General features: G+C 40.2%; 1 protein-coding gene across 1 annotated transcript in view; it reads right to left on the bottom strand.

Annotated features, from left to right (window-relative positions):
- PKHD1 (PKHD1 ciliary IPT domain containing fibrocystin/polyductin) overlaps positions 1-25669 on the bottom strand; it is a 443114-nt gene that overhangs the window by 256614 nt on the left and 160831 nt on the right. Inside the window, exons 38-42 of the mRNA XM_057700365.1 lie at positions 25162-25319; positions 22752-22943; positions 19186-19311; positions 11688-11744; positions 10415-10545 (exon numbers count right to left, since the gene is read on the bottom strand). Of these exons, the coding sequence (XP_057556348.1) occupies positions 10415-10545; positions 11688-11744; positions 19186-19311; positions 22752-22943; positions 25162-25319 (664 nt within the window). The remainder of the gene's footprint in view (positions 1-10414; positions 10546-11687; positions 11745-19185; positions 19312-22751; positions 22944-25161; positions 25320-25669) is intronic.

Below are 25669 nucleotides of genomic sequence, written 5' to 3'. Positions count from 1 at the left end.
TCCACAGTGAGAAGCTAACTTGTGTCACCTAATCCAAGTTCTCCTTTTTGGTGTATGAAGATTACAAAGGGGCCAAGGTGTACCTAAAGCTAGGTCTCACAAAGTGTTCTCTCTGCTGCTTTGAATAATGATCAATGATTTGGCTGTGGGCTGAAGGCCAATGATTGCACTAGCCATGCCTTAGTTCTGAGACACAGTGGCCATGTTCAAACACAACTTGAATCTCTTCCAGGTTCTCCTGTCCCCATTCGATGATTTTAATCCCCTAATATTTCTTTATAGGATTTACTATCTAAATAATTTAACGTCCTTTATATGTTCACATAAAACCTAAATTCTCCATTCGATGACATGAGTTTGGGGCTTTAACTCTGATCAAACTGAACACAACGAGATTATCTTTATAAATTCAATGACGTACTTACAAATATCCATCATTACATAATACACTTAAAGACAGAGTAGAAAACCAACTCCCTAAAGAGTGTAAGACACAGAGGCGTTTTGCTTGGTATACCCAATATTGACAAAATTTTTATTTTGTTGCCAACATTTTAAAATCAAGAGACTTGGTATAATAAAAACTGACTTACGTTTCTGTTTTTTTGGTTTTTTTTTAAATACTGAGCTCAATTCCTGTGGGGTAGCCATAGAATAGCAGCCTGCTCTCTTGGATTATGGATTATTTTGCCATAGTCCCCTCCCTTCCTGCTTCTCTTACTTATGAAATCAGGCTGGTCCCTGCAGGCATTTGAATTTGCTGCCTCTTAACTCCAGGCAGTAAAGTCAACGCTATGTGGGCTGTTCTGTCTTAGTAGGAGGAATGAAGGGCCAACAGATCAGGATGCTGGATATATCCTGTGTACTTGTGTGCATCTGTCCTCCTCCATGTCTACCCAGAGAAGAGAAGCCAGGGAACAAGCTGCTCAGCCAGCCTCAGGCCTAAGCCTGTGCGGCAAGGACAAAGGGAGCCCCAGCTGATCCCACATGGTTCATCCCTGATCTCCTGGGGGTCTGACATGGCCTGGCTGCTGTAACAAAATGTGTCCTCTCTGTGAGCAACTGTCTCCAAGGAGTACAACCCACAGGACTAGGACAGCTCATCCTGAACACTGGCATCAGGGCACAGAAGAGAGAAGGGGAAGCAGGACGGATTGTGACACAGTGCAACCAGCAAGGCGTTAAATATCTTTCTACAAAACAACGCTTGAGTGCCAGAGTTGCCTCTATACAGGACTCAGTGGGACTGTGCTGAGAGTGTTTTGCTAGAAGACACTTTAGTGTCCACCCAGGTTAGAGCTGCAATATTCAGCAAATAAAAACACAGGAGCCCAGTCAGATTTAAATTTAAAAAAAAAAAACTATTTTGGTTTTTTGTTTGTATAAGTATGTTCCAAAGATTGTAAGGGATATACTTATACTACAAACTTTTTAGTTGTGTTTCTCTTCCAGCTAAAAACTAGTTAAAATAGCCTCCATTGCATTATGATCTGTTTTTGCTCATTCTGACTTGTTTTTCTTTCTCCTTGCTTAGCCATATCACTGCACTTGGTATTTTTCTCCCTCGAGCATTCCCCTCTACTCCCCTCTTTTTGTAAGTATTCCTCAATCCAGAGAGAAGGTCACAATGCAATAACCTTGAGAACCATAGAAACCATCATGAGACTGCCTGACACCAGCCTTGATGGTCTTGAGATGATCCATGGATGGGAAAAATGCCAGCCCTGCATATTCTAGGACCCTGATCAGCAACCCTGATTCTTGAACTATTATTATAAGACACCTCACAACCCCTCTCCCCACCCCGGGTTGACACACAGTTTTAAGGGATTAGCCAGCTCCGGTCCCCTTTACCTGGCAGAGCAATAAAGCTATTTCTTTCTACTTCACCCAAAACTCTGTCTCCAAGATTTAATCCGGCACCGGCATACAGAAGCTGAATTTCAGCAACACTTCTGAAATTTAAATTTAGCCAATCTGCCGTATCTTGTCTGGCAACCCTAACCTGGGGAATATAAAATACAGATACAGATTTCTAGGCCCCACCACTAGACACTAGATATTCCAACTGAGTAGATGTTGGGGGCGATGGTGAAGGGATGGGGGAGAGGATTCTGCACTCTTGAGCATGATAGGAGGTTCCAGCGCAGGTGATCTTTGGACACTGTTCTGAGAACTGCTTCTCCAGAGGTGACTGAGACATTAATAATTTACTATCTAGTCCTCAGGGGTCCTAGAAGACGTTCAAAGAAGAGAAAGACACTGGGAAAAATTCATTTCCTGGCGATTTTGCCATGAACTGCTTTGGTGACCACCGTAGGACAGAGACCTACTGAATCGACAAAGGAATCTGTTACCAGATCGCCAACTCAGTGCAAGTTATATTTATGTTGATTTGTTTCCTTTTCCTTAGGAGTTTTTATTTTTTATAAGTTATGGCAAGTGAAATAATAATACTCATCATACATGTATAGAGAAGCTGCTATAGTTCAGGCACCCAATTTTAGTCTCATTTATTTTCACAACAGTTCTGAGTTATGTATTATTATTACAATTGCACAAAGAAATTGAAGCTTGGAGATGTTGAGTAACTCTCTCAGAGTCACAGAGCTAAAAATTGTCACAGCCAAGCTCCATTCACATCCAAGCCTGGAAGTGCCAGAGATGGTAAGCCAAGATAGAGAAATGAAGGCAAGACCCAGAACCAAGGATGCCAAAAAATAGGGTGCACGTGCCGAAATGTAAACAGCAGGGGCAAAGTCATGCCACCAGGTCAAGGGCAAACAGGAGAGTTTGCTGTGACCTCCCTAACAGTGGACAAAATGTGACAGGCAACATCTTTTGCAGAAGTCAATGTGTCATAGACATTCAAACAAGAGAATTTGCAGAGAGAAATTAACTGTCCAAGTAAGCCACCTCCTTGAGGTGTGCATCTAGAGTCAATAGAGAAAAAATGAGTTAACCCTTAAGATACCAGGTGACTAGTGGACAAGACTGGGGTAGTGTTTGCTATTGCTGCATTAATATAGGCTTCCTTAAAATTGGGGAGCATTTTTCAGATCAGATTTAAGGAGTTGCTCTCTTCACATCAAAATTCCAGACAACATAAAACCCTTCCTATCCCCACCACGTGAAAAAAAAAGCAGGGTCAGCTCAAAGTGAGGATGTGGGCCAATTCCCAGGAGTAGGCAGGAAAAGACTTGACGTTTTGAGGAGTACATTTAAGGAGGACAAAGGTTCTGAAATTCCAGAATTATAGGCATTGGGTGTTATCGGGGCTTAGACATAAAATTCATAAGGACTGACTTCTGACAGCATTTTGAGCAACAACAGAAGAAATAACAATGGCAGACAGTGAGGGATACGGACATTGGGATGACATGTAGAAAAGAGAACTGAAAGAGGAAGTTGTAACCTGCTCAAGGACAGAGCTCTTCCTCACAGCCTTTCAGAGAGCTCGCAGAGTTTTACTACATTGTAGGGATTGAGAGGGAAGACCCCAACCACACCCTTTGAATCCTAGCAGTTCTCTATTTATCCTTGGGTTAGCAAGCTCATTACATCCCATAGCTTCGGCCATTCTAGACTAATATTTTATTGGCTTTAATTCTTAAATCAAAGGACCTTAGGTGTTATTAAAGGCAGCCCTCTGAACCTGGGTGACCCATGGGTAGTCATAGAAGTACTCGCTGCTGAAGGGAACTTAAAAACCTGTTCCTCTCTGGGAGTGACATGTGTTCCACTAGGAACACACACGCTTGCCCTCGCGCACACACGCACACAGAGAACCAAGCAAAGTCAATATGGAAGAAAAACGCTAATAGGATGTTTTAAAACCAACAGTACACAACTCACACCCTTGTGAGAGGAGGAACCAGTACCCCGGCCCTGGAGGACTCTGGCCTCTGGGGAAGTGTGAATGAGGGCCAGAGTTGACCCTGAGATGGGAGGCCTGGTCAGCAGGCAGCAGCTGGGACCTGGTCAGGAGAGCCAACACTTGCTGACACAATCACAGATGCCATTTCCTGAATGTGAGCCTGATGTTCACTGTGGGCACTGAAGGCTCTCTCACCCAGGGATCTGTAATATGCCAGACACGCATCTTTCACTCAGTTCAGACTATCGGCCCTCGTTGTGCACTAGTGGCCCATTCTCTACTACACTTCATTCTTTTGGATTCTGAGCATTTCTCCAATTTCCTGAGGCCATTTAAAATTCCAATCACATGTCTTACCACATGCCAAAAGTGACTTTTGGATATCATTGAATATCAAGCTGAATCACTATTCAAGATGCTAACATGACTTCAGAGGACCTGGGCCATGTGTAAGGCCCCAGTTATCTTGGGTGGTAGAGTCTGGAGCTGTGGTTGTCAGCCAGGAGTGATATTGTTCCCCAGAGAGTATTTGGAAATCTCTGGAGAGAGTTTCCATGTTACACTCAGAGGGAGAGGGGTTTTACTAGAATTAAGTGGATACAGACCAGGGATGCTGTTATATAGAGGACAGCCTCTCACAATAAAGAATCTTATGGCCCCAAATGTCAATACTAGCATGGTTTTAAAAAAAAGTCTACAGCCTACACTTGTTCTTGAAACAACCATACCCACTTTCCAGTATCCCATCTTCAAATTTTGATGGAAAGACCAACCTAAATATAAAAACATGGCTAATTACAATAAGAATACTTTGACGATTTTTACTGGGAGGGTATTTATGTCTTTTTAAACAGTAAAATCTGCCATTAGACACTCTCCAAAAGAACACTTATTGGCATTGAATCAGTTATCCCAATTCTTCTTTCGTGCTAGAAAACAAGACATGCGCTTACGATCCTCAGTTTTGGAAGACTCACTGTCACTGGGCTGGCAAATACAAGCGTCCAGTAGAAGCACCAAATACAACCGCCCTCATGGAAACACAAGCAAGTAACATGGCTGTTGATTCTGTTATGATTACACAGCTGGAACCCTCCTCAGAGAAGCACATATGAAGCTCCACCTTCAACGTAGCCGGCATTGAGTGGCTGTGTATCTACCACCCCCATGAGCCATGGGAAAGGCCATGAGTACATAAGAATTGAGGGTTAGAGAATGGGGGCTTCTGAAACAACCACCTTTTCTGCTAGTATACAAACAATAAGAAAGGTGCATTTGGACTTCCCACTGGTGCAGTGGTTAGGGCTCTGCACATCCACTGCAGGGGGCATGGGTTTGATCCCTTGTCAGGGAACTAAGATCCCACATGCCATGTGGCATGGCCCCCCCAAAAAAAGAAAGGTGCACTAGAGGCTAGAAATGATCGTCTCACTTGGACATACACCTCTATTTCATTACCAGTGAGATGCTAATTCATTACCATGACTCTACCAGGAAGGGAAAGATTCACACATGTCCAGAATATATTCCAAGGACTTCATCCTTATTCATCACCTTGGCCAGACAGGTGCCCAGAGGGCATATATTTTGAATGAATGAACAGATTTTTTGAATCATCCTTCCTGGTGTCAACAGTATTTGGGGAGCATTTGGGAAGTCATATATAAATGTTTTCCAAGTGCATTTCTAGTTGGGCAGGATATTGCAACTTCGGTCTTCTGTTAGCCAGTAAGGCTCACTTTTCTTATAAAAGAAGCTTGAACAGTCAGATGACATTACTTTCCAGCCCTTTTTACTCTCTATTCCAATTGGGTACGCTACAAATGACTGGTGAGGAGATATCACACATGCATGCAGGTAGCCAGCGGCTTGTGGGGAAGGGTTTAAGGCAGGCAAGGAATTTTGTGTGGAAATCAATTCTTTGCGGAAGTCAATGTATTATGGACATCCACACAAGAGAAATTCCAGAGAGAAATTAACTGCCCAAGTAAGCCAGCTCCTTGAGGTGTGCATCTGTAGTCACTAAAAAAAAAAGTGAGTTAACCCTTCAGGCAGCTCTTAAATATACATTAGCTATTGAATGGAGAGAGCTAGAGAGCCAAGATTAGCCTTTAAACACAGAATTCCTTACAAAATTGATTCACAAACCAGAACAAATTCCTCTCAAATTAAATGGATGTTTCCAAAGGGCTGGTCTTCAGGGTTTTTCCAGTGGCTAAACTGGGGTCTCGGTCGTGGGAAATGTCCCATGCCCACAGACACATGGCATATTCAGGAACTCTGAGAGTTGACACTCTCTTGCTGATGGAGAGCAAAGACTTTCCAGCCTGAGATTATGTCTACTGGAAACACAAAGCCTCTGGACAGACAACAAGAAACCCCCATAAAGGAGTCGGAGACTCGGATGCTGGAGTGTGGAGGGGAGACAGCCTGGAAATGAAGTGCTTCAGACACTAGAAGGCGATGCATGCAAAGCCTATCTAAGGAGCATATAAAGGAATATTCCAAGTTCCTCAGACACTCAAACAGGAATGTTATTTGAGTCCTCACTAGCAAGAAGGCACAAAGCTCCGGTATTGCTTCTTGGAGAAACTGCCCTAGACGTGGCTCAGCAGCAGCCTGGGTAAGAAGGCAGGCAGACCACTTGTGGCTATGAAAACTAAAAAGGAATATCGCACTTGAAATCCCCTTACCAGGCAGGTTTGAAGGGAAGTGGGCTGTAAAGATGGCTGCCTGGGAGCCCAGGTGAATTCCACGCACTGGGCAGAGCATCTGGCCCTAGGCACTGGGTCGGGGCAATTCAGGAAAAAAATACAAACACAAATCACTGCAGAGACTTAATTAAGGATCAATGCCATTTCTTCCTGCCTACCTGGCAGGCCAGAGATTTCAAGGTCAACTTCTGTATGTAGGAGAAAGGGTTAGGCTTTCCAGGTTGGTTGCCCAGCCACTAGGATTAGGTCAACTTCAAGTCTAAATAAGGGCTTTCGTTTATGTAATAGTATTGTCCCCATGTCCATTTCCTGGTTTGGCCATTGCTTTATGGCCATGGTTATGGTTATCTCACCATTGGGGGAAGCTGGGAGGGGCACACGGAAACTCTCTGTTCTATTTTTGCAACTTCTGAGTCTAAAATTATTTCAAAATTAAAAGTTTAAAATAGAAAAATCCTAATAAATCACAGTAGCACAGTGGCTTTAAAAAAAATATGTTGCCAAATTGCAAGGAAACTGAAAAGCAAGGCAGGTAAAGGGATCACAAAACTAAGCTCATGCAAGGCTTGGGTCCATCCTCCTCAGGGGCAGTCAACTCTGAACCACTCACAGAGCAGGACATAAAAGCCATGCCCCGTGAGACAGTGCCTCACAATAAGGGCTGTCTCTCTGTTGAGCATCAGAACAACACCAGAAGAGGACAGGTTTCTCTCTCTCTCTCTCTCTGTCACACACACACACACACACACACACACAACCCTCACCACCACCCTTATCACCCTTATCGTAGCCTCCTTATTATCACTTTGGAATAAAAATATATTTCTAAAATACATTTTTCAAAGGACTCTGTGTGTCATACATATAGGACACAATAAACACTAGCTTACTGTTTGCCCAGTGACTGAAATGACCTTCACTGGCACTAAGAGAAGTTCCTAACTTTTAGGCTCTGACACATACGCCCAGTCACACCTATGTCGCTGGTGTGGCACACTCCAGAAGACAGAACACGAAAGAGACAGCACCGCAGAACCCCAGCGGCACAGCTGCAAAACTGGAGTGGACTGTGCAAAACTTAACACTGAGAGATGAGTTCCACAGGATCTAAATGCTGACACAAACGACACATCTTATTTTTCAGTCCTCAAAATGATTGTGAGATCTGGAATCTATTCTTTATTTTCCTCTTTCTTCCCCCTATTCTTTGATTATGGAATTATACCTACAACCAATCCTTCATTACATTTAATTCATTTTTATTGAGCAATTATTACATTTCAGACACAGTGCTAGGGTCTAAAAATTAATAACCTTATGAAAAGAGAACGACAGAATTTTAAGATCATTGAAGATGAATATGTCAGGAACATACCTAATGAATATACTTAATGAATTTACATTACCAGCTTCAACTAAAATCTCATTCTCCAAACACAGGCATTGTATTATTTTTCGATTTTGTAAAGTGGATATGAGAGGAAGAAAGTAAACAAGATGGAAAGGGAAGGCATCTAGCAGAGAACAAACAGCTTATTTGGGGCTCAATTTTTTCATTGCTGGCTGGGCACTCTTCTGCAGGTCAGCCTACAAAGGCTCAGGTGACCTACAAGCTTGTAGGTGGCTCTCTGGGTCTCTGTACCTATACAGCCAGCTTATTTCTCATTTCTTTTGTTTTGATTTGCTTGTTTGTTTTGTGTTAGTTTCAGATATACAGCAAAGTGATTCAGTTATACATATATACATATATATATATATATTCTTTTTCAGATTCTTTTCCATTTAAGTTATTACAAGATATTGAATATAGTTCCCTTTGCTGTACAGTAGGTCCTTGTTTTTTATCCACTTTATACATAGTAGCTTGTATCTGTTAATCCCAAACTCCTAATTTACCCCACTCCCCCTTGGTAACCATAAGCTTGTTTTCTATGTCTGTGAGTCTATTCCTGTTTCGTAAGTTCTTCTGTATCATTTTTTTAGATTCCACACCTAAGTGATACCATACAGTATTTGTCTTTTTCTTTCTGACTTACTTCACTTAGTATTATAATCTCTAGGTCCATCCATGTTGCTGCAAATGGTATTATTTCATTCTTCTTATGGCTGAATAATATTCCATTATGTATATATATACTGCATTTTGTTTATCCATTCATCTGTTGATGAACACTTGGGTTGCTTCCATGTCTTGGAAGCATTGCAAATAGTGCTGCCATGAACACTGGGGTGTATGTATCTTTTCGAATTAGATACATGCCCAGGAGTGGGATTGCTGGATCATATGGTAACCTTAGTTTTAGTTTTTTAAGGAACATCCATACTGTTCTCCGTGGTAGCTGCTAGTCAGCTCATTTCTTACTAGTCAAGTAGTGGCCAAGACATCCGCCCAGGAGACAATGAGCTACCCAGTGAAGCAAAGTCAGGCAGCACCCCAACACTCAATGTGGGATTTAGATACATTCCAGCCTCCTGAAGGAAGACACCTGGTCAACTCTGAGGATCTTCTATTTCAAAGTAGTCAAGATTATGTTACCCAACAAACTATGCAAAAACATAGCTCTTTCATCCCCAAAGATAGCTGGCATAGCTGTGCAGCAAGCCCTGTGGTCACGAACAAGTTAAATGCCGCTCTCACTGTTCTGGGTCTAGAGGTTGGCTCCCTTCAATCCATGCAGTTCTGCCTCTTTTCCTCACTGGCATATTAGCTGCCCTGATTAGGCACCTAAAATAGTGTGTAAGTGCTGTGCTTGGAATAAACATAATTAAGAGTCTGGTGGAGGGTTGAGGAGATAACCGTGACTTTTATTAGGGGTTATTCAGCTGAAGGTAATTAAAAACAGATGATCAGAGAGAGAGACATTCATTCTCTCTGTTCCTCAGAAACTTGGCATAATTGTCGTGACAGAGTCGATACTTAGAGCCGTGTCCTGAAGAGTGAGGCCCTTAACCATTTCATAGGTGGTCCATGGGGCAAAATCATTGGAAAAGGGGAAACTAAATGGCCTTCCCACTACTCTGATGCAATCCTCATTCACAGATCTATGGTCAAACTTCCAGAAAAATTAATTCTTAAAGTGTTTAGAGAGAAGTTTATCAAGAAAAAGTAATGTTAAGTTGTATTAAATAATGGGATAAAAAACCAAGGCCATCAGAATGTAAGTTGACCCTTGAACAATGCAGGCGTCAAGGGTGCCAACCTCCTACGCAGTCAAAAATCCACTTATAATTTTTAGTCCATCCTCCATATACACAATTCCTTGGTGTCCATGGTTCCATGTCCAAGGATTCAACTAATTGTGGATAGTGTGATAGTGCAGTATTTACTACTGAAAGAAACCTGAGTATAAGTGAACCCGTGCAGTTCAAACCCGTGTTGTTCAAGGGTCAACTTTACTTCATTCATCCTGGAATCTGACGTGATCTCACAAACCTCGTGACTCTGCTGACCCTCAGTTCTGAGTACTCTTAAAGGGCAGTAATATGACCACATTAATATAGTAACACAGTGAAGATTTAGTAATTATTATTGAAATAGAGACCAAATTCAGCAACCACAGCAGATGGCTCAGGAAGATATTTTAGTTTGCATTTATCTATATGACCAGAAAATAATCAATATCTACTTTGTTTTGTTTCGTATAGATATTGCTTCAGAGCGTTCATGGGAATTCTGAGGGAAATGATTGCATTTATCCTAAAAACACTGTTTAACCCAAAATCATAAAGTCGTTTTCTGTTACCAATGTGCAACAAGTAGATGCTTTACACCACACCCCTGATGCCTCTCAGCTCTGACCGTCCTGGGAGCAGAAGATCTTACCTCCACAACATTGGTGGGATCACAGATGTAGATACCAGAGGGTGTCACCATTTCAGGACTGGAAAATCCTTCGGCACCAGAAACGCTGATGATCACATTGTTTCTTATTATGTTTTCCTGTTCTGACCAGTCTTCTTTAAGAAAAGGGGATTCACCAACATAATTAAAATGTATTCAACTCAACATTCTCATTTCTATTAATACACGTTATTCATATATATGGAATCTAAAACAAATGGTACTGATGAACCCAGTGACAGGGCAAGAATAAAGATGCAGATGTAGAGAACAGACTTGAGGACAGGGGGCGGGGAAGCCAGGACGAACTGAGAGAGTAGCATTGACATATATACACTACCAGATGTAAAATAGATAGCTAGTGGGAAGCTGCTGCATAATACAGGGAGATCAACTCGATGATGGGTGATGACTTAGAGGGCTGGGATAGGGAGGGTGGGAGGGAGTTGCTAGAGGGAGAGGATATGGGGATATATGTATAAATACAGCTGATTCACTTTGTTGTACAGCAAAAACTGGCACAACAGTTTAAAGCAATTATATTCCAATAAAGAGCTTAAAAAAATACATGTTATATAGAAGATGTGGCATATATATACAATGGAATATTACTCAGCTATAAAAAGGAATGAGATGGAGCTATATGTAATGAGGTGGATAGACCTAGAGTCTGTCATACAGAGTGAAGTAAGTCAGAAAGAGAAAGACAAATATTGTATGCTAACTCATATATACGGAATCTAAAAATGGTACTGATGAACTCAGTGACAAGACAAGAACAAGGACACAGATGCAGAGAATGGACTGGAGAACTCAAGGTGTGGCGGGGTGGAGGGGTGAAGGCGAAGCTGAGCCGAAGTGAGAGAGTAACATAGACATATATATACTACCAACTGTAAAATAGATATCCAGTGGGAAGTTGTTGTATAACAAAGGGAGTTCAACTCGAGGATGGATGATGCCTTAGAGGACTGGGACGGGGAGGGTGGGGGGGAGTCGAGGGAGGGAGGGAATACAGGGATATGTGTATAAATACAGATGATTGAACTTGGTGTACCTCAAAAAAATAAATAAATAAATAAATAAAAATACATGTTATAGTTCTCATCATGCATATACATATATGTATATATATATAAACATCTAGTGTGTTCAATGAATTTAAGATATCTAACATCCTGCCAGCAGGCCTGTCTATAAAATATATGACAATTTAATGGATGGTAATATATTCAAAACCAATTTACATATTTACCATTTTCTCTTCCAGGAATAACCTCCCAAGGGATATACCTTATCTCAGGGGATGTACCTGAGAACAAAAGATCATGTTAGCTCAGCACGTTTTATGCCACCCAGGAAAATGAGAGACACTGAAATATTATTTCTTTTGTTGGCATGGCTTGTTTTGATTTTCTTTTGTGTTTTTATCTATGAACCAGACAAACAGATACAGATTATATAAACTTTTTAGTTCTAGAGTATCATGAATCAGAAACTCATGTTAAATAAAAAATAATAAAGAAATAGATCTACTGTTTTCCTTCTTAGGAAGACTCTAAGTGATTGTTTTCATAGTTAAAAGTCACACACCCCTGTGTTGGGTCCAGCCCCATCCTTAGCTGTTTGAATTGGCCACCAGTCATCTGCATGTCCCTCTCTTCCCCTGGAAGAGCTGGAATGTCCTGGAGGAACAGGCTAGACAAGACCTGAGACCTTCACAGTCAAACCAGAGGTTCAAAATAGAAGGGAATAAAAGAGCACAGGCCATGCTACTGAGAGATCAGCCACTTACATGGCATCCGTACAGAGCAGCCCCACAGACCCCCTTTCTTCTAGATCTTTAAGTATCTGGGCTTCCCATGTCATTTCATGAGTCTGAGTTTGCGAACTCATCTTGCACGGATTGAGTACATTATTTAAAATGCACTGACAGATACTCTAATTCCATGACCTGTAATGCAGTAGATGTCAAGAGCCTCCAATTCACAATATCCAACACTCAAGGCCAAATTCCTCCTTCAGATTTTCTTCCTTGCCTAGTTAATGTCTATTCCATGTAATTGTTTCCTCCTAAAATAATATTGTTGGTGTATCTCCCTGAATTTCTGCTCCAGATTTCAGCAAATTTTTCCCTTACAGCAACAAAAGTAAGAATAAGCAAAGTCAATCCTCCACGTGTTAGTCTGACTTCCCTGTAGCTGTCCTTTTTCCAATCAAAAGATTTTCCTTCACCTGATGACTTCTATTGCCCTTAGCTCTTTGCCTTTTCGAGTTTGAGTTAGTTCACATGATTCATATTTTCCCACTATACAGTATCCCTCTCATAGTTAGAACCTTTCTAGCTTTTATCAAACAGATCGTACCTAAATGAAACGTACACATTTTCCCACTGATGATATCACAGAACTAATTTAAATAGAAAACACTACCTAACAACTACAGTTAGAGTCTTACTTTCAGTGAAAACCTCTGATTTGCTTTTTTATTCCAACATAACCAAAGACCCTTTGTTCATTAATGCATTCCTTTCAGCAAATATATCTCCAAATGCACTAGTTAAGATGCTAAGTACGAAGGAGATGTTGTTCATATGAACTCTGGTGGTAAAACAGATGTTGATCAGATGATCAGAAACATGATACATAGTTTTAAGTCAATAAGTAATGATCGTTGATAAAAGAGCTCAGACAGATGAACTTGACTTGGGAGTGAGGGGGAGAGCCTCTTTTACAGGAGGAGAGTGAGTAGTATGAACAGAAGGAAAGAGCCATGCAAAGGCCCTGAGGCAGGAGAAAGTGTGGTCTTTTGAAAGAATTAAAACAAAATAGGTCAGTACAGTTAGAGTATAGAGAAAGAGAACAATAGTGAGACAAGCGTACTAAGATTAATAGAGGCAAAATCAGTAAGCGAATGTTTTAAGCCAGAGTAAGGATTTTGGATTGTATTCTAAGGGAAATAAGAAATCCCTTAAGGGCTCTAAGGAGAGGAGTGACATGATGCAATCTGAGACTGTTAAGGATAATTCCAGGCATCGCAAGAGGAGTGAACTTTAGGAAATGAAAGTGGATATAAGTGACCATTTAGAAGATTCTTGAAACATGGGCTTCTTCAGCAAGCCACAGGAGCAGCGAAGAACAGAATTCAACATTTTTAACTCCTTGTTCAACATCCAGTTCTGACACTCCATGAGACTGCACAAAGACCTATTTATGTGACTTTGAATTATTGTTAAAATTACTGAAAATAAATTTTAAAACCTCCCATTGTCTATTTATTAACCTGAACTGAAATGTCATCTTTAAAAATAAGTTTCCTCAGAAACAGACTCAGAGACATAGAGAACAGACTTGTGGTTGCCAAGGAAGTTGGGGAGGGGGGTGGGGTGGAGGGAAGGATTGGGAGTTTGGGATTAGCAGATGCAAAGTATTATATATAGGATGAATAAACAACAAGGTCCCACTGTACAGCACAGGGAACTATATTCAATATCCTGTGACAGGTCTGTGAAAATATTTGAAGAGGTTCTAGTGGAAAACTTCCCCAACATGGGAAAGGAAATAATTCACCAAGTCCAAGAAGCACAGAGAGTCCCATACAGAATAAACCCAAGGAGAAATACACCAAGACACATATTAATCAAACTAACGACAATTCAACACAAAGAAAAAATATTAAAAGCAGCAAGAGAAAAGCAACAAACAACATATAAGGGAAAACCCATCAGGATAACAGCTGACCTTTCTACAGAAACTCTGCAGGCCAGAAGGGAATCGCAGGATATACTGAAAGTCCTGAAAGAGAGAAACCTACAGCCAAGAATACTTTACCCAGCAAGAATCTCATTCAGATTCGAGGGAGAAATCAAAAGCTTTCCAGACAAGCAAAAGTTAAGAGAATTCAGCACCACCAAACCAGCCTTACAACAAGTGCTAAAGGAACTTCTCTAAGTAGGAAACACAAGAAAAGGAAAACACCTACAAATACAAACCCAAAACAATTAAGAAAATGGTAATTGGAACACACATGTCAATAATCACTTTAAATGTCAATGGATTAAATGCTCCAACCAAAAGACACAGACTGGCTGAATGGATACAAAAACAAGACCCTTCTATATGCTGCCTACAAGAAACCCACTTCAGACCAAGGGATACATATAGACTGAAAGTCAAGGGATGGAAAAAGATATTCCATGCAAATGGAAGTCAAAAGAAAGCTGGAGTAGCAATACTCATATCAGACAAATTAGACTTGAAAGTAAAGACTATTAAAAGAGACAAGGAAGGGCACTACATAATGATCAAGGGATCCATTCAAGAAGAACATATCACAATGGTAAATATCTATGCCCCCAATATAGGAGCACCTCAATACATAAGGCAAATGCTAACAGCTATAAAAGGGGACATCGACAGTAACACAATTATAGTGGGAGACTTGAACACCCCACTTACATCAATGGACAGATCATCCAAACAGAAAATAAATAAAGACACACAAGCTTTAAATGACACAGTAGACCATCTCAACTTAATTGATATTTATAGGACATTCCATCCAAAAACGACAGACTACACTTTCTTCTCAAGTGCACACGGAACATTTTCCAGGATAGATCACATCTTGGGTCACAAATCAAACCTCAGCAAATTCAAGAAAATTGAAATCATATCAAGCATCTTCTCAGACCACAACGCCATGAGACTAGATATCAATTACAGGAAAAAAACTGAAAAAATACAAACACATGGAGGCTAAACAATTCACTATTAAACAACCAAGGAATCACTACAGAAATCAAAGAGGAAATCAAAAAGTATCTAGAAACAAATGACAATGAAAACACAACAACCCAAAACCTATGGGACGCAGCAAAAGCAGTTCTAAGAGGGAAGTTTATAGCAATACAGTCCTACCTTAAGAAACAAGAAAATGATCGAATAAACAACCTAAACTTACACCTCAAACAACTAGAGAAAGAAGAACAAAGAAACCCCAAAGTGAGCAGAAGGAAAGAAATCGTAAAGATCAGAGCAGAAATAAATGAAAAAGAAAGGAAAGAAACCATAAGAAAAATAAATAAAACTAAAAGCTGGTTCTTTGAGAAGATTAACAAAATTGATAAACCATTAGCCAGACTCATCAAGAAAAAAAGGGAGAAGATGCAAATCAACAGAATTAGAAATGAAAAAGGAGAAGTCACAACGGACACCTCAGAAATACAAAACATCATGAGAGACTACTACAAGCAACTATATGCCAATCAATTGGATAACCTGGAAGAAATGGATACATTCTTAGAAAAATACAATCTTCCAAGACTGAACCAGGAAGAAATAGAAACCATGAACAGACCAATCACAAGTACAGAAATTGAGGCAGTGATTAAAAATCTCCCAACACACAAAAGCCCAGGACCAGATGGATTCACAGGCGAATTCTATCAAACATTTCGAGAAGAGTTAACACCTATCCTTCTCAAACTCTTCCAAAATATTGCAGAAGGCGGAGCACTCCCAAACTCATTCTATGAGGCTACCATCACCCTGATACCAAAACCAGGCAAAGATGTCACAAAAAAAGAAAACTACAGACCAATATCACTGATGAATATAGATGCAAAAATCCTCAACAAAATACTAGCTAACAGACTGCAACAGCACATTAAAAAAATCATACACCACGATCAAGTGGGGTTTATCCCTGGGATGCAAGGATTCTTCAATATACGCAAATCAATCAACGTGATACATCATATCAACAAATTGAAGGATAAAAACCATATGATCATTTCAATAGATGCAGAAAAAGCTTTTGACAAAGTTCAACATCCATTTATGATAAAAGCTCTCCAGAAAATGGGCATAGAAGGAAATTACCTCAACATCATAAAAGCCATATATGCAAAACCAAAAGCCAACATTGTTCTCAATGGAGAAAAACTGGAAGAATTCCCTCTAAGAACAGGAACAAGACAAGGGTGTCCACTCTCACCACTGTTATTCAACATAGTTTTGGAAGTGTTAGCCACAGCAATCAGAGAAGAAAAAGAAATCAAAGGAATCCAAATTGGAAAAGAAGAAGTAAAATTATCACTCTTTGCAGATGACATGATACTATATATAGAAAACCCTAAAGACTCTACCAGAAAACTGCTAGCACTCATTGATGAGTTTAGTAAAGTAGCAGGATACAAAATTAATGCACAGAAATCTCTTGCATTCCTATACACTAACAACGGAAGAGCAGAAAGAGAAATTAAGGAAACTCTCCCATTCACCATTGCAACCAAAAGAATAAAATACCTAGGAATAAACCTGCCTAAGGAGGCAAAAGATCTGTATGCAGAAAACTTTAAGACATTGATGAAAGAAATCAAAGATGACATAAACAGATGGAGGGATATACCATGTTCCTGGATTGGAAGAATCAACATCGTGAAAATGACTGTACTACCCAAAGCAATTTACAGATTTAATGCAATCCCGATCAGATTGCCAATGGCATTTTTCACAGAACTAGAGCAAGAAATCTTACGATTTGTATGGAAACGCAAAAGACCCCGAATAGCCAAAGCAATCTTGAGAAGGAAAAATGGAGTTGGTGGAATCAGGCTTCCTGACTTCAAGCTATACTACAAGGCCATAGTGATCAAGACAGTATGGTACTGGCACAAAAATAGAAAGGAAGATCAATGGAACAGAATAGAGAACTCAGAAGTAAGCCCAAACACATATGGGCACCTTATCTTTGACAAAGGAGGCACGAGTATACAATGGAAAAAAGACAGCCTCTTCAATAAGTGGTGCTGGGAAAATTGGACAGCAACATGTAAAAGAATGAAATTAGAACACTTCCTAACACCATACACAAAAATAAACTCCAAATGGATTAAAGACCTACATATAAGGCCAGACACTATCAAACTCCTAGAGGAAAACATAGGCAGAACACTCTTTGACATACATCAAAGCAACATCCTTTTTGACCCACCTCCTAGAATCATGGAAATAAAATCAAGAATAAACGAATGGGACCTCATGAAACAAATGGATTAAAGACCTACATATAAGGCCAGACACTATCAAACTCCTAGAGGAAAACATACGCAGAACACTCTTTGACATACATCAAAGCAACATCCTTTTTGACCCACCTCCTAGAATCATGGAAATAAAATCAAGAATAAACGAATGGGACCTCATGAAACTTAAAAGCTTTTGCACAGCAAAGGAAACCATAAACAAGACTAAAAGGCAACCTTCAGAATGGGAAAAAATAATTGCCTATGAAACAACGGACAAAGGATTAACCTCCAAAATATACAAGCAGCTCATGCAGCTTCATACCAAAAAAGCAAATAACCCAATCCACAAATGGGCAGAAGACCTAAATAGACATTTCTCCAAAGAAGACATACAGATGGCCAACAAACACATGAAAAGATGCTCAACATCACTCATCATCAGAGAAATGCAAGTCAAAGCCACAATGAGGTATCACCTCACACCAATCAGAATGGCCATCATCACAAAGTCTGGAAACAACAAATGTTGGAGAGGGTGTGGAGAAAAGGGAACTCTCCTGCACTGTTGGTGGGACTGTAAGTTGGTACAGCCACTATGGAAAACAATTTGGAGGTTCCTTAAAAAACTACAAATAGAACTACCATATGATCCAGTAATCCCACTCCTGGGCATATACCCAAAGAAAACCATAATCCCAAAAGAAACTTGCACCATAATGTTTATTGCAGCACTCTTTGCAATGGCCAGGACATGGAAGCAACCTAAATGCCCATCAACAAATGAATGGATACAGAAGATGTGGCATATATATACAGTGGAATATTGCTCAGCTATGAAAAGGGATGAGATGGAGCTATATGTAATGAGGTGGATGGAACTACAGTCTGTCATGCAGAGTGAAGTAAGTCAGAAAGAGAAAGACAAATATTGCATGCTAACTCACATATACGGAATCTAAAAATGGTACTGATGAACTCAGTGACAAGAACAGGGAAGCAGATACAGGGAATGGACTGGAGAACTCGAGGTATGGGAGGGGGCGGGGGGTGAAGGGGAAACTGAGAAGAAGCGGGAGAGTGGTACAGACATATATATACTACCAACTGTAAAATAGTCAGTGGGAAGTTGTTGTATAACAAAGGGAGTCCAACTCGAGGATGGAAGATGCCTTAGAGGACTGGGGCAGGGAGGGTGGGGGGGAATCGAGGTGGGGGCGTCAAGGAAGGGAGGGAATATGGGGATATGTGTATAAAAACAGTTGATTGAACCTGGTGTACCCCCCAAAAAAATAAAATAAAATAATAAAAAAAAAAAAATGCAGATTCTGGAACCTGCAAAAAAAAAAAAAAAAAAAAAAAAATCCTGTGACAAACCATAACGGGAAAGAATATGAAAAAGAATATATGTATGTATAACTGAGTCACTTTGCTGTACAGAAGAAATCAACACAACATTGTAAATAAACTACACTTCAATAAAATTTAAAAAGTAAAAATAAGTTTTAAAAAACAAAAAATAAAAATCAATTTCCTAATGGTAAAGCTTAGTTAGCCAATCAATGATGACTAAATTTAAAATTAGAATTTTTAACTATAGTCTATTTCTAATGTTCAGAGGCTAAAGTTTATACAAATTAGAAATTTAAATTTGGGGATGATTCCTTTTATAAAACATTATGTCCTCCACCTGAATGCCAAAATTAAACAAGCTTGTTTCACTCACCCACCAGCAGTGCATGGCCTAAAATATCGTAGAACACGTTGCTGTCCACGTGCAGGCCCGAGGTCCTGGACATGCTGAGGCCTCTGCTGAAAGATCGCCACAGAGTACAGCCCTGCATGTAAGAACCTGAACAGCAAAGAGGAAGGTAAAAATTAGAAGGGAATCTCGAAGGTTCCTCACATTCTGTTGATCATCTCCAAAGCAACCTAAAATATAACTTAGAACATTCTCCCATGCAATAATAAAATTCAAGAAATAAGGAATTGGTTAGAGACTGTCATATAGAGTGAAGTGAGTCAGAAAGACAAAAAAAACATCGTATATTAACACATATACGCGAAATATAGAAAAGTGGTATAAATCAACCTGTTTGCAAGGCAGAAATAGAGACATAGATATAGAGAACAAACATATGGACACTGAGGGGGAGGAGGGTGAATGAATTGGGAGATTGGGATTGCCATATATACATTACTAATAAGAAAAAAAATACCAAATTGTACACTCTAAATATATGCAGTTTATTGTATGTCAATTGTATCTCAATAAAGGTTCTTAAAAAATTAAAATAAAAATAAATTTAAAAAAAAGAAATAAGGTGTTGGCAGCAGAAATCAAACCAAGAAAATGACAATTCAGACCAATGTACCTCAAAGATACCAAAGATAAGCAGGGTAGAATCCAAGGACCATGTGTTAGAAAAGAAAACCACTTGAGAAAGAGACAGTATGGCCAAACCACAGAGGAATGAACGGCTGTCAAGATCTCCAACTGGCTGTCATCTTTGGTATCTACTCTAACCACAATACGGTGGCCAGCAGCTCAAGAGACATTAAGGATGATGTGAAGAGCACGCTTATGGACCAGCCCTGATCTCTGAAAACTGTCTCTGGCATGAGGAGAGGTAGTCACTATTTCTTGAGCTATGGAGTAATTTTTTTTAATTGAAGTATACTTGATGTACAGTGTTTCAGGTGTATAGAAAAGTGATTCAGTTATACATAGATATGTATATAAATTTTTTTTCAGATTCTTTTCCAAAATAGGTTATTATAAGGTATTGAACATACTTCCCCGTGCTATACAATAGGTCCTTGTTGTTTATCTATTTTATATATAATACTGTGACTCTGTTAATCCCAAATTCCTAACTTATCCAAATTATAAGTAAAACCAGAGATCAATCTGAGGACCAGGACTCACATTTGAACACGGTGGTTTGTGAAACTGAAGGGGAAATACCCTCTTCTACACTAAGAGACATTGACATTTCAGGAATATCATTACAGTGGCTCTGCGGGCATATTTTATGATCCCCAAATCAATGTATGTGGACTGAATCAATCAATGAATAAATATCTGCTGAGTATCAACTATATATTTCCGGAAATTGTGCCTTGTGCGGGAGACATAAAGATGAATAAAACTAAGTAAATTCTGCAATTGTGTATCTTGAGTCTGATGGAGGAAACTCACATTAAAATAATAAAAATGTATTATTTGGGTAATAAAATTATAAATCCTGAAAAAGGAGTTTTGTATTATTTCCAAGTAATGAGAGATTATATCGACACCTAATGTTTGAAGTAGTGGAAAAATGACTTTGGTTTATGTAATAATTTGACTTTTAAATTGGGACTCTCCAGAAAATTCTCAACTATGTTGTCTCCATAGTCACAGGGCCAGTAGATTCCCCTTAATCTCAGCTCCCCTAGTACCAGATGCCCTCATATCACCCACCAATAAGTTAACTCATCTGTATCCACTAATGTAGGAAACACTGCCTACTTCAGAATTTTCCTGACTCCAGATCTCTACTATAACATCACTCCATCAGAGTACACCTGCCCATCTGAACAACTCGTAAGTACAAATGTGTTAACAGAGCTAACACATTCAGTCAGAAATTGGTAAACTTTTTAAAGCAGCGTGCATGCAGATTCCAACATCCTCTAACTCCAGGGACTGGGGACAGTTGGCCACACAGGTCATGGGTGCCTGTAGGGCATGAAACAATAAAGGATTCTTTGGCAGGCATGCCAGAAGTTTCTAACCTCTGGGTTAATGACTTTCCCCCTCCCAGGAAACACATTTGCATTTTAACAGAGACCTAAAGGGGATAATGTATTAATTCAGTGGATTTCAAACTTTTGTTAAGCCTTGAACCCTTTTTCAAATTAAACCTCATATATATAAATAAATAAAAGTGCAGGTACTCTGAAGCAGAGGTTGAGGAGGGAGATTAAGTGAACTTTTGATGGGGGGGTGATTATGTTCACTGATAACTCATATGTGACTGCTCCCCTCCCTTCTACTGGAACTGACCCACATCAAATATTCCTCAGAATTATAAGCACCAGGAGACCAAGGGACCAGAGAGGAGGGCACAAAGATATTGATCATCCTAATGTACTAGGGAAAGAGCCATGTGAGGAAGCATCCCCCGTACGAGTGTAAAAAGAAATAAATAAGGTGGAAGACATCTGGAAAATTAGGATAAATAGACATTCTTTGCATGCAAATGATATGAAATGAGAAAAAAAAAAATCCTGCAGCTGGCCAGCCAGGATCCTGCCTTCAGTGACCTCAGGGATTACTTTGTCATTACCTATTGAAATCCTAGCACCTCTCAAGGCCCTTCAAGGATGCCCTGATGGGCTTTGCCAGGCATCAACTTCTGGAGCACTACCCCTATCAAGGAAGGCAAAGCGTGAACGTGTGGGTGTTGAGATGCTGAGGGCTGGGAGCACTTCTGTGTCACAGAGCCGCTGTCCTCATCACTCAGCATCCGTACCCAAGTCTCCCATCTCTGCATATCAGATTCTGGCACTGGGATTTTGCCCTGATTGCTCCCATGTTCCTCCAGCTTTAGTCTCAGATCCTTTATCAGTACATCTGGTCATATTCTTCTTTTCTGGTTCTGATATTTTTTACCTTCTTGTTCCCATCTGCCTTGAGTCAAATTATTACATAAACCAAAGTCATGTCTCCTGCTTCCTTCCTATCTCTTCAGGTCTAGCCAAGATCTGCACATTCTGCCTGCTCTGTATCCCCAGGAAGAGTGCCTGGTTCTCGGCCATTCTCTCCTGTTTTCCCACGCAGGAGATTCCTCTGCGTTAGGACATCTTCACGAAGTGCTTTCCACTAGCCTTGACTGATGATTTACACTATTTGATGTCAATTTGCCTGTAGTCACAAAGCCAGTAAGTGGTAGTGGCAGGATTCAAAACATGGATGTGTGGGGTTCCCCCACATCTCTTGTACTTATTGCGACATTTCTCAAAGGGTACTCCTTGGACTACTTGTTCCAGAATCAGGAGGTTTGTTAAAAATTCAGATCACTTTAGATCAGAATTTGTCTGGGCAGGGTCTCTAAGTGAGAATTTTAATAAGCTCCCCACGTGACTTTTTAGGCATGTTAAAGTTTAAGAACCACAGATCTAGGGTATAGTCCGATCCTCCTATGTCCCCACATACCACATACCACCTACCAGGGACCCCTGCATGAAGAGCCTTGAAGATAGAAGAGGAAAGAAAAATGAGATGTCTTGCCTGGGCTGCCTTACCTCTCATAGCTCCCACTAGAGTCAGCGAGCTCACATGCTTACGGAAGGCTTGCCCCAATTCCCGGAACTGCACTCCCTTCAACTGGACCCGGCTGGGCTCCTCCGGAAAGGACTGAATGATGACTGTGGCCCCCAGATCCCTGGATCCCAGCATCTTCTCACTCTTGGAATACAAACAGTTCTGCAAATTACCTGAAACACAGAATGAAGTCAAGGGGAGCAGAAGTATGTACAACATGCTCCTGGACAAATCTCCCAGTACAAAAGGCGCTGTTGGCACAAAGGACAAACCATGATTGTTTATTTCATTTAATAATCTTACTTCCCTTTTACTTTGATTCTCCTCTTTGGATTATTAACTAAAACATCCAATAACTAGGACATGATGTTGCCTTCACTCTATTATTTCCAGAAGCCCCCAAATCAATCACCTTAATTACTGTCACAAAGAGGCTGACTAGAACCCACAAACCCAACCTAAATAGATGCTTGTTTCAATCCAAAAGATCCCCCGGAGGGAGTGTGCAAAAAAATGACCCTCTCGTAGTGGATAATTGTAGGGAAGAGATGTGAGTGCTGAATGTAATCACAGCTCTTTTTACTCTTAAGCTGCCCAGTGGGGCTTTCCCGATATTTTGCTGCTTTATGGTTTGGGGACATAGCAAGAAGGCCACTGAAGAAATGGCAAAGGGCTCCAGAGAAGTAACTGAGTTTGAGGACAGCAAACTGCGTGAACCTGATAACACACACAACTACCCACGTGTCGTGACCTCAGGATCCAGACACTTTGTGTTGACACGTGGCATGTGGTGTTGCGAGCTAACCTCAGGATGGAGAATAAATGTCTCCTGAATTAGCTCTTTATTATCCAGGTTAAGAAACCAAAGAAGAAGCACCACTAATACAAAATGATGGATCATTCAACAGTTATTTGCTAACACCCAGAGAATGAATATATGAGGTGAATAGAGAGGTGTTTTATATTTGCACATTTTACCACAGTTTTGTTTATGTATGCCAGTGAGCCATAATATTTTCCAGTGTCCAGGCCTCTTGTTATTGTATTTGGGTACTGTGTTCCCACACTTGAGCCCCACACAAAGAAGAGGTGAGTAACATATAACTTTTTTTAATGAGGGTCTATGAATTTTGCTGTATTTTTAGAATTTTTTTAGTAATGTTTGAGTTGTGGTGAAACTAGGGATTTTTTTTTTTCCTTTAGGAGGCAACAGATTTATACTGGCCCAAACCTAGAAGCATGGTTTCTCTTGCAGCATGACCAAATGCCATGTTTTGCACAATATGATCTAAGAATACCTGTATGAGATTTACCAAGAGAGTCTGAATAGACTATAGATCCCAGCTCAGCAGAATTATTAAAACTGGCAGTCACTGGATTCTAACCCACTGGAGGCAAACATTTTTTTTCAGAATCACACATTTGTGAGCTAGATGACTAAGGGGGTGGGGAGTGGGATCAAGGTCCTTCTTACCCAACCACATCCCAACATTACGTCCACAGGCATCTATACACAGACATGACACAAATCTTTAACTCCAGCCTTGACACATCTTCCAGGCTCCAGACACTACCAGACATCTCTCCTCACATGCTGGCCTGGCATCTCAGCCTCGACATGTACAAAATTAAACTCACGATCTCCACCCTCCCACCCCCAAAACCTGTTCCTCTTCCCATCTCAATATATAGCCCCCTCATCCATCCAGAGCTCATGCCTGGGAGTCATCCTTGACACCCACACCATCCGGGACCAAAGTTGACAAATGATGTCTTCACAACATGTGAAAGCCTCATAATCTACAGCCTGGGAAACCAAAACATAACCTACTAAACTAACCATCCCTGAAATAGATGTTTAATAGGTACATCAGTGTGATTCAGTGCCTGTTCTTCTTCTAGAAGATAAATTGACTTTTTCAACCACTTACTTAAAGGATGTGGTAGTTTCACTCAGAAAACAGACTCCAAAAATGGGGGTGGTGGGGGGAGGGCAGAGCCTCACACGTCTAACCCGTAAGAATATGCTGCCTGTATCCCTGACTCTGGCATTAATCCGTTTTCCTGAGAATTTTAGAAGAGGGCTGGGATAAGCATTTAGACTTCATTATAACTTCTATCCTGGAAATTTAATTTGACTCTCCAGGTTTTATTATTTAACAGGAATATTTTTCCCCAGAGAAATAACTAATTTCTCAGACAGATACTATTGTCTGTCTCTTTCACAAGGGGGTGAAGGCAGGAGAGGAAATGATGATTTATCAAGAGCATTCTGAAAACTACAGAATGTTAGGAACATGCAATTGAAAGAAGTCAACCATACCACATATCATTGGACAGTAAGAACATTCTTTTTTACCCACTGGACTTCCCAACAAAATACATCTCTACCTTCTGAAGCACTGGCCCCCCAGCATGAAGCAAGGTGCTGCACCCTCTCATCAGTGAGATTTCCCTGTATGGTAACACTCCTGCTGAGTAGAACCACCATGGCCTTTAAAACATGGTGCTCTCCAGACACCCAATTCTCTGTGGAGTTGTGAGAATATCTGAAAAAAAAAAGAAAAAGATACGTCTGAAGATATCACTCCAAATCTTATTAGGAACAGTAAGCCATTAAATCAGCCTGAGTCTCCATCTGGGGCTCTATTTCTTCAGAAACTCAGATATAGAAGAGTGAACTATCATCACAAGTCTGTGAAAATTAGTAACTATGCTGACTATTGCACTGACCATCTACAACAAGATGAAAGTTCTAGAGTCTTACAAAACTTATGTAAGAAGTCTAAATCTTCCAAATATTTCATGCTTTGTAATCTTCTTGTCAAAATGTCTACTGTTATTTTTTTGCATATTTGCATATTATTCCATTGTTTATCCAATTTTTCATCTATTGATA

The sequence above is a fragment of the Hippopotamus amphibius genome, chromosome 11 (assembly GCF_030028045.1).
Source record: "Hippopotamus amphibius kiboko isolate mHipAmp2 chromosome 11, mHipAmp2.hap2, whole genome shotgun sequence".
NCBI lineage: Eukaryota > Metazoa > Chordata > Mammalia > Artiodactyla > Hippopotamidae > Hippopotamus > Hippopotamus amphibius.
This window is presented reverse-complemented; position numbering and strand designations above follow the sequence as displayed.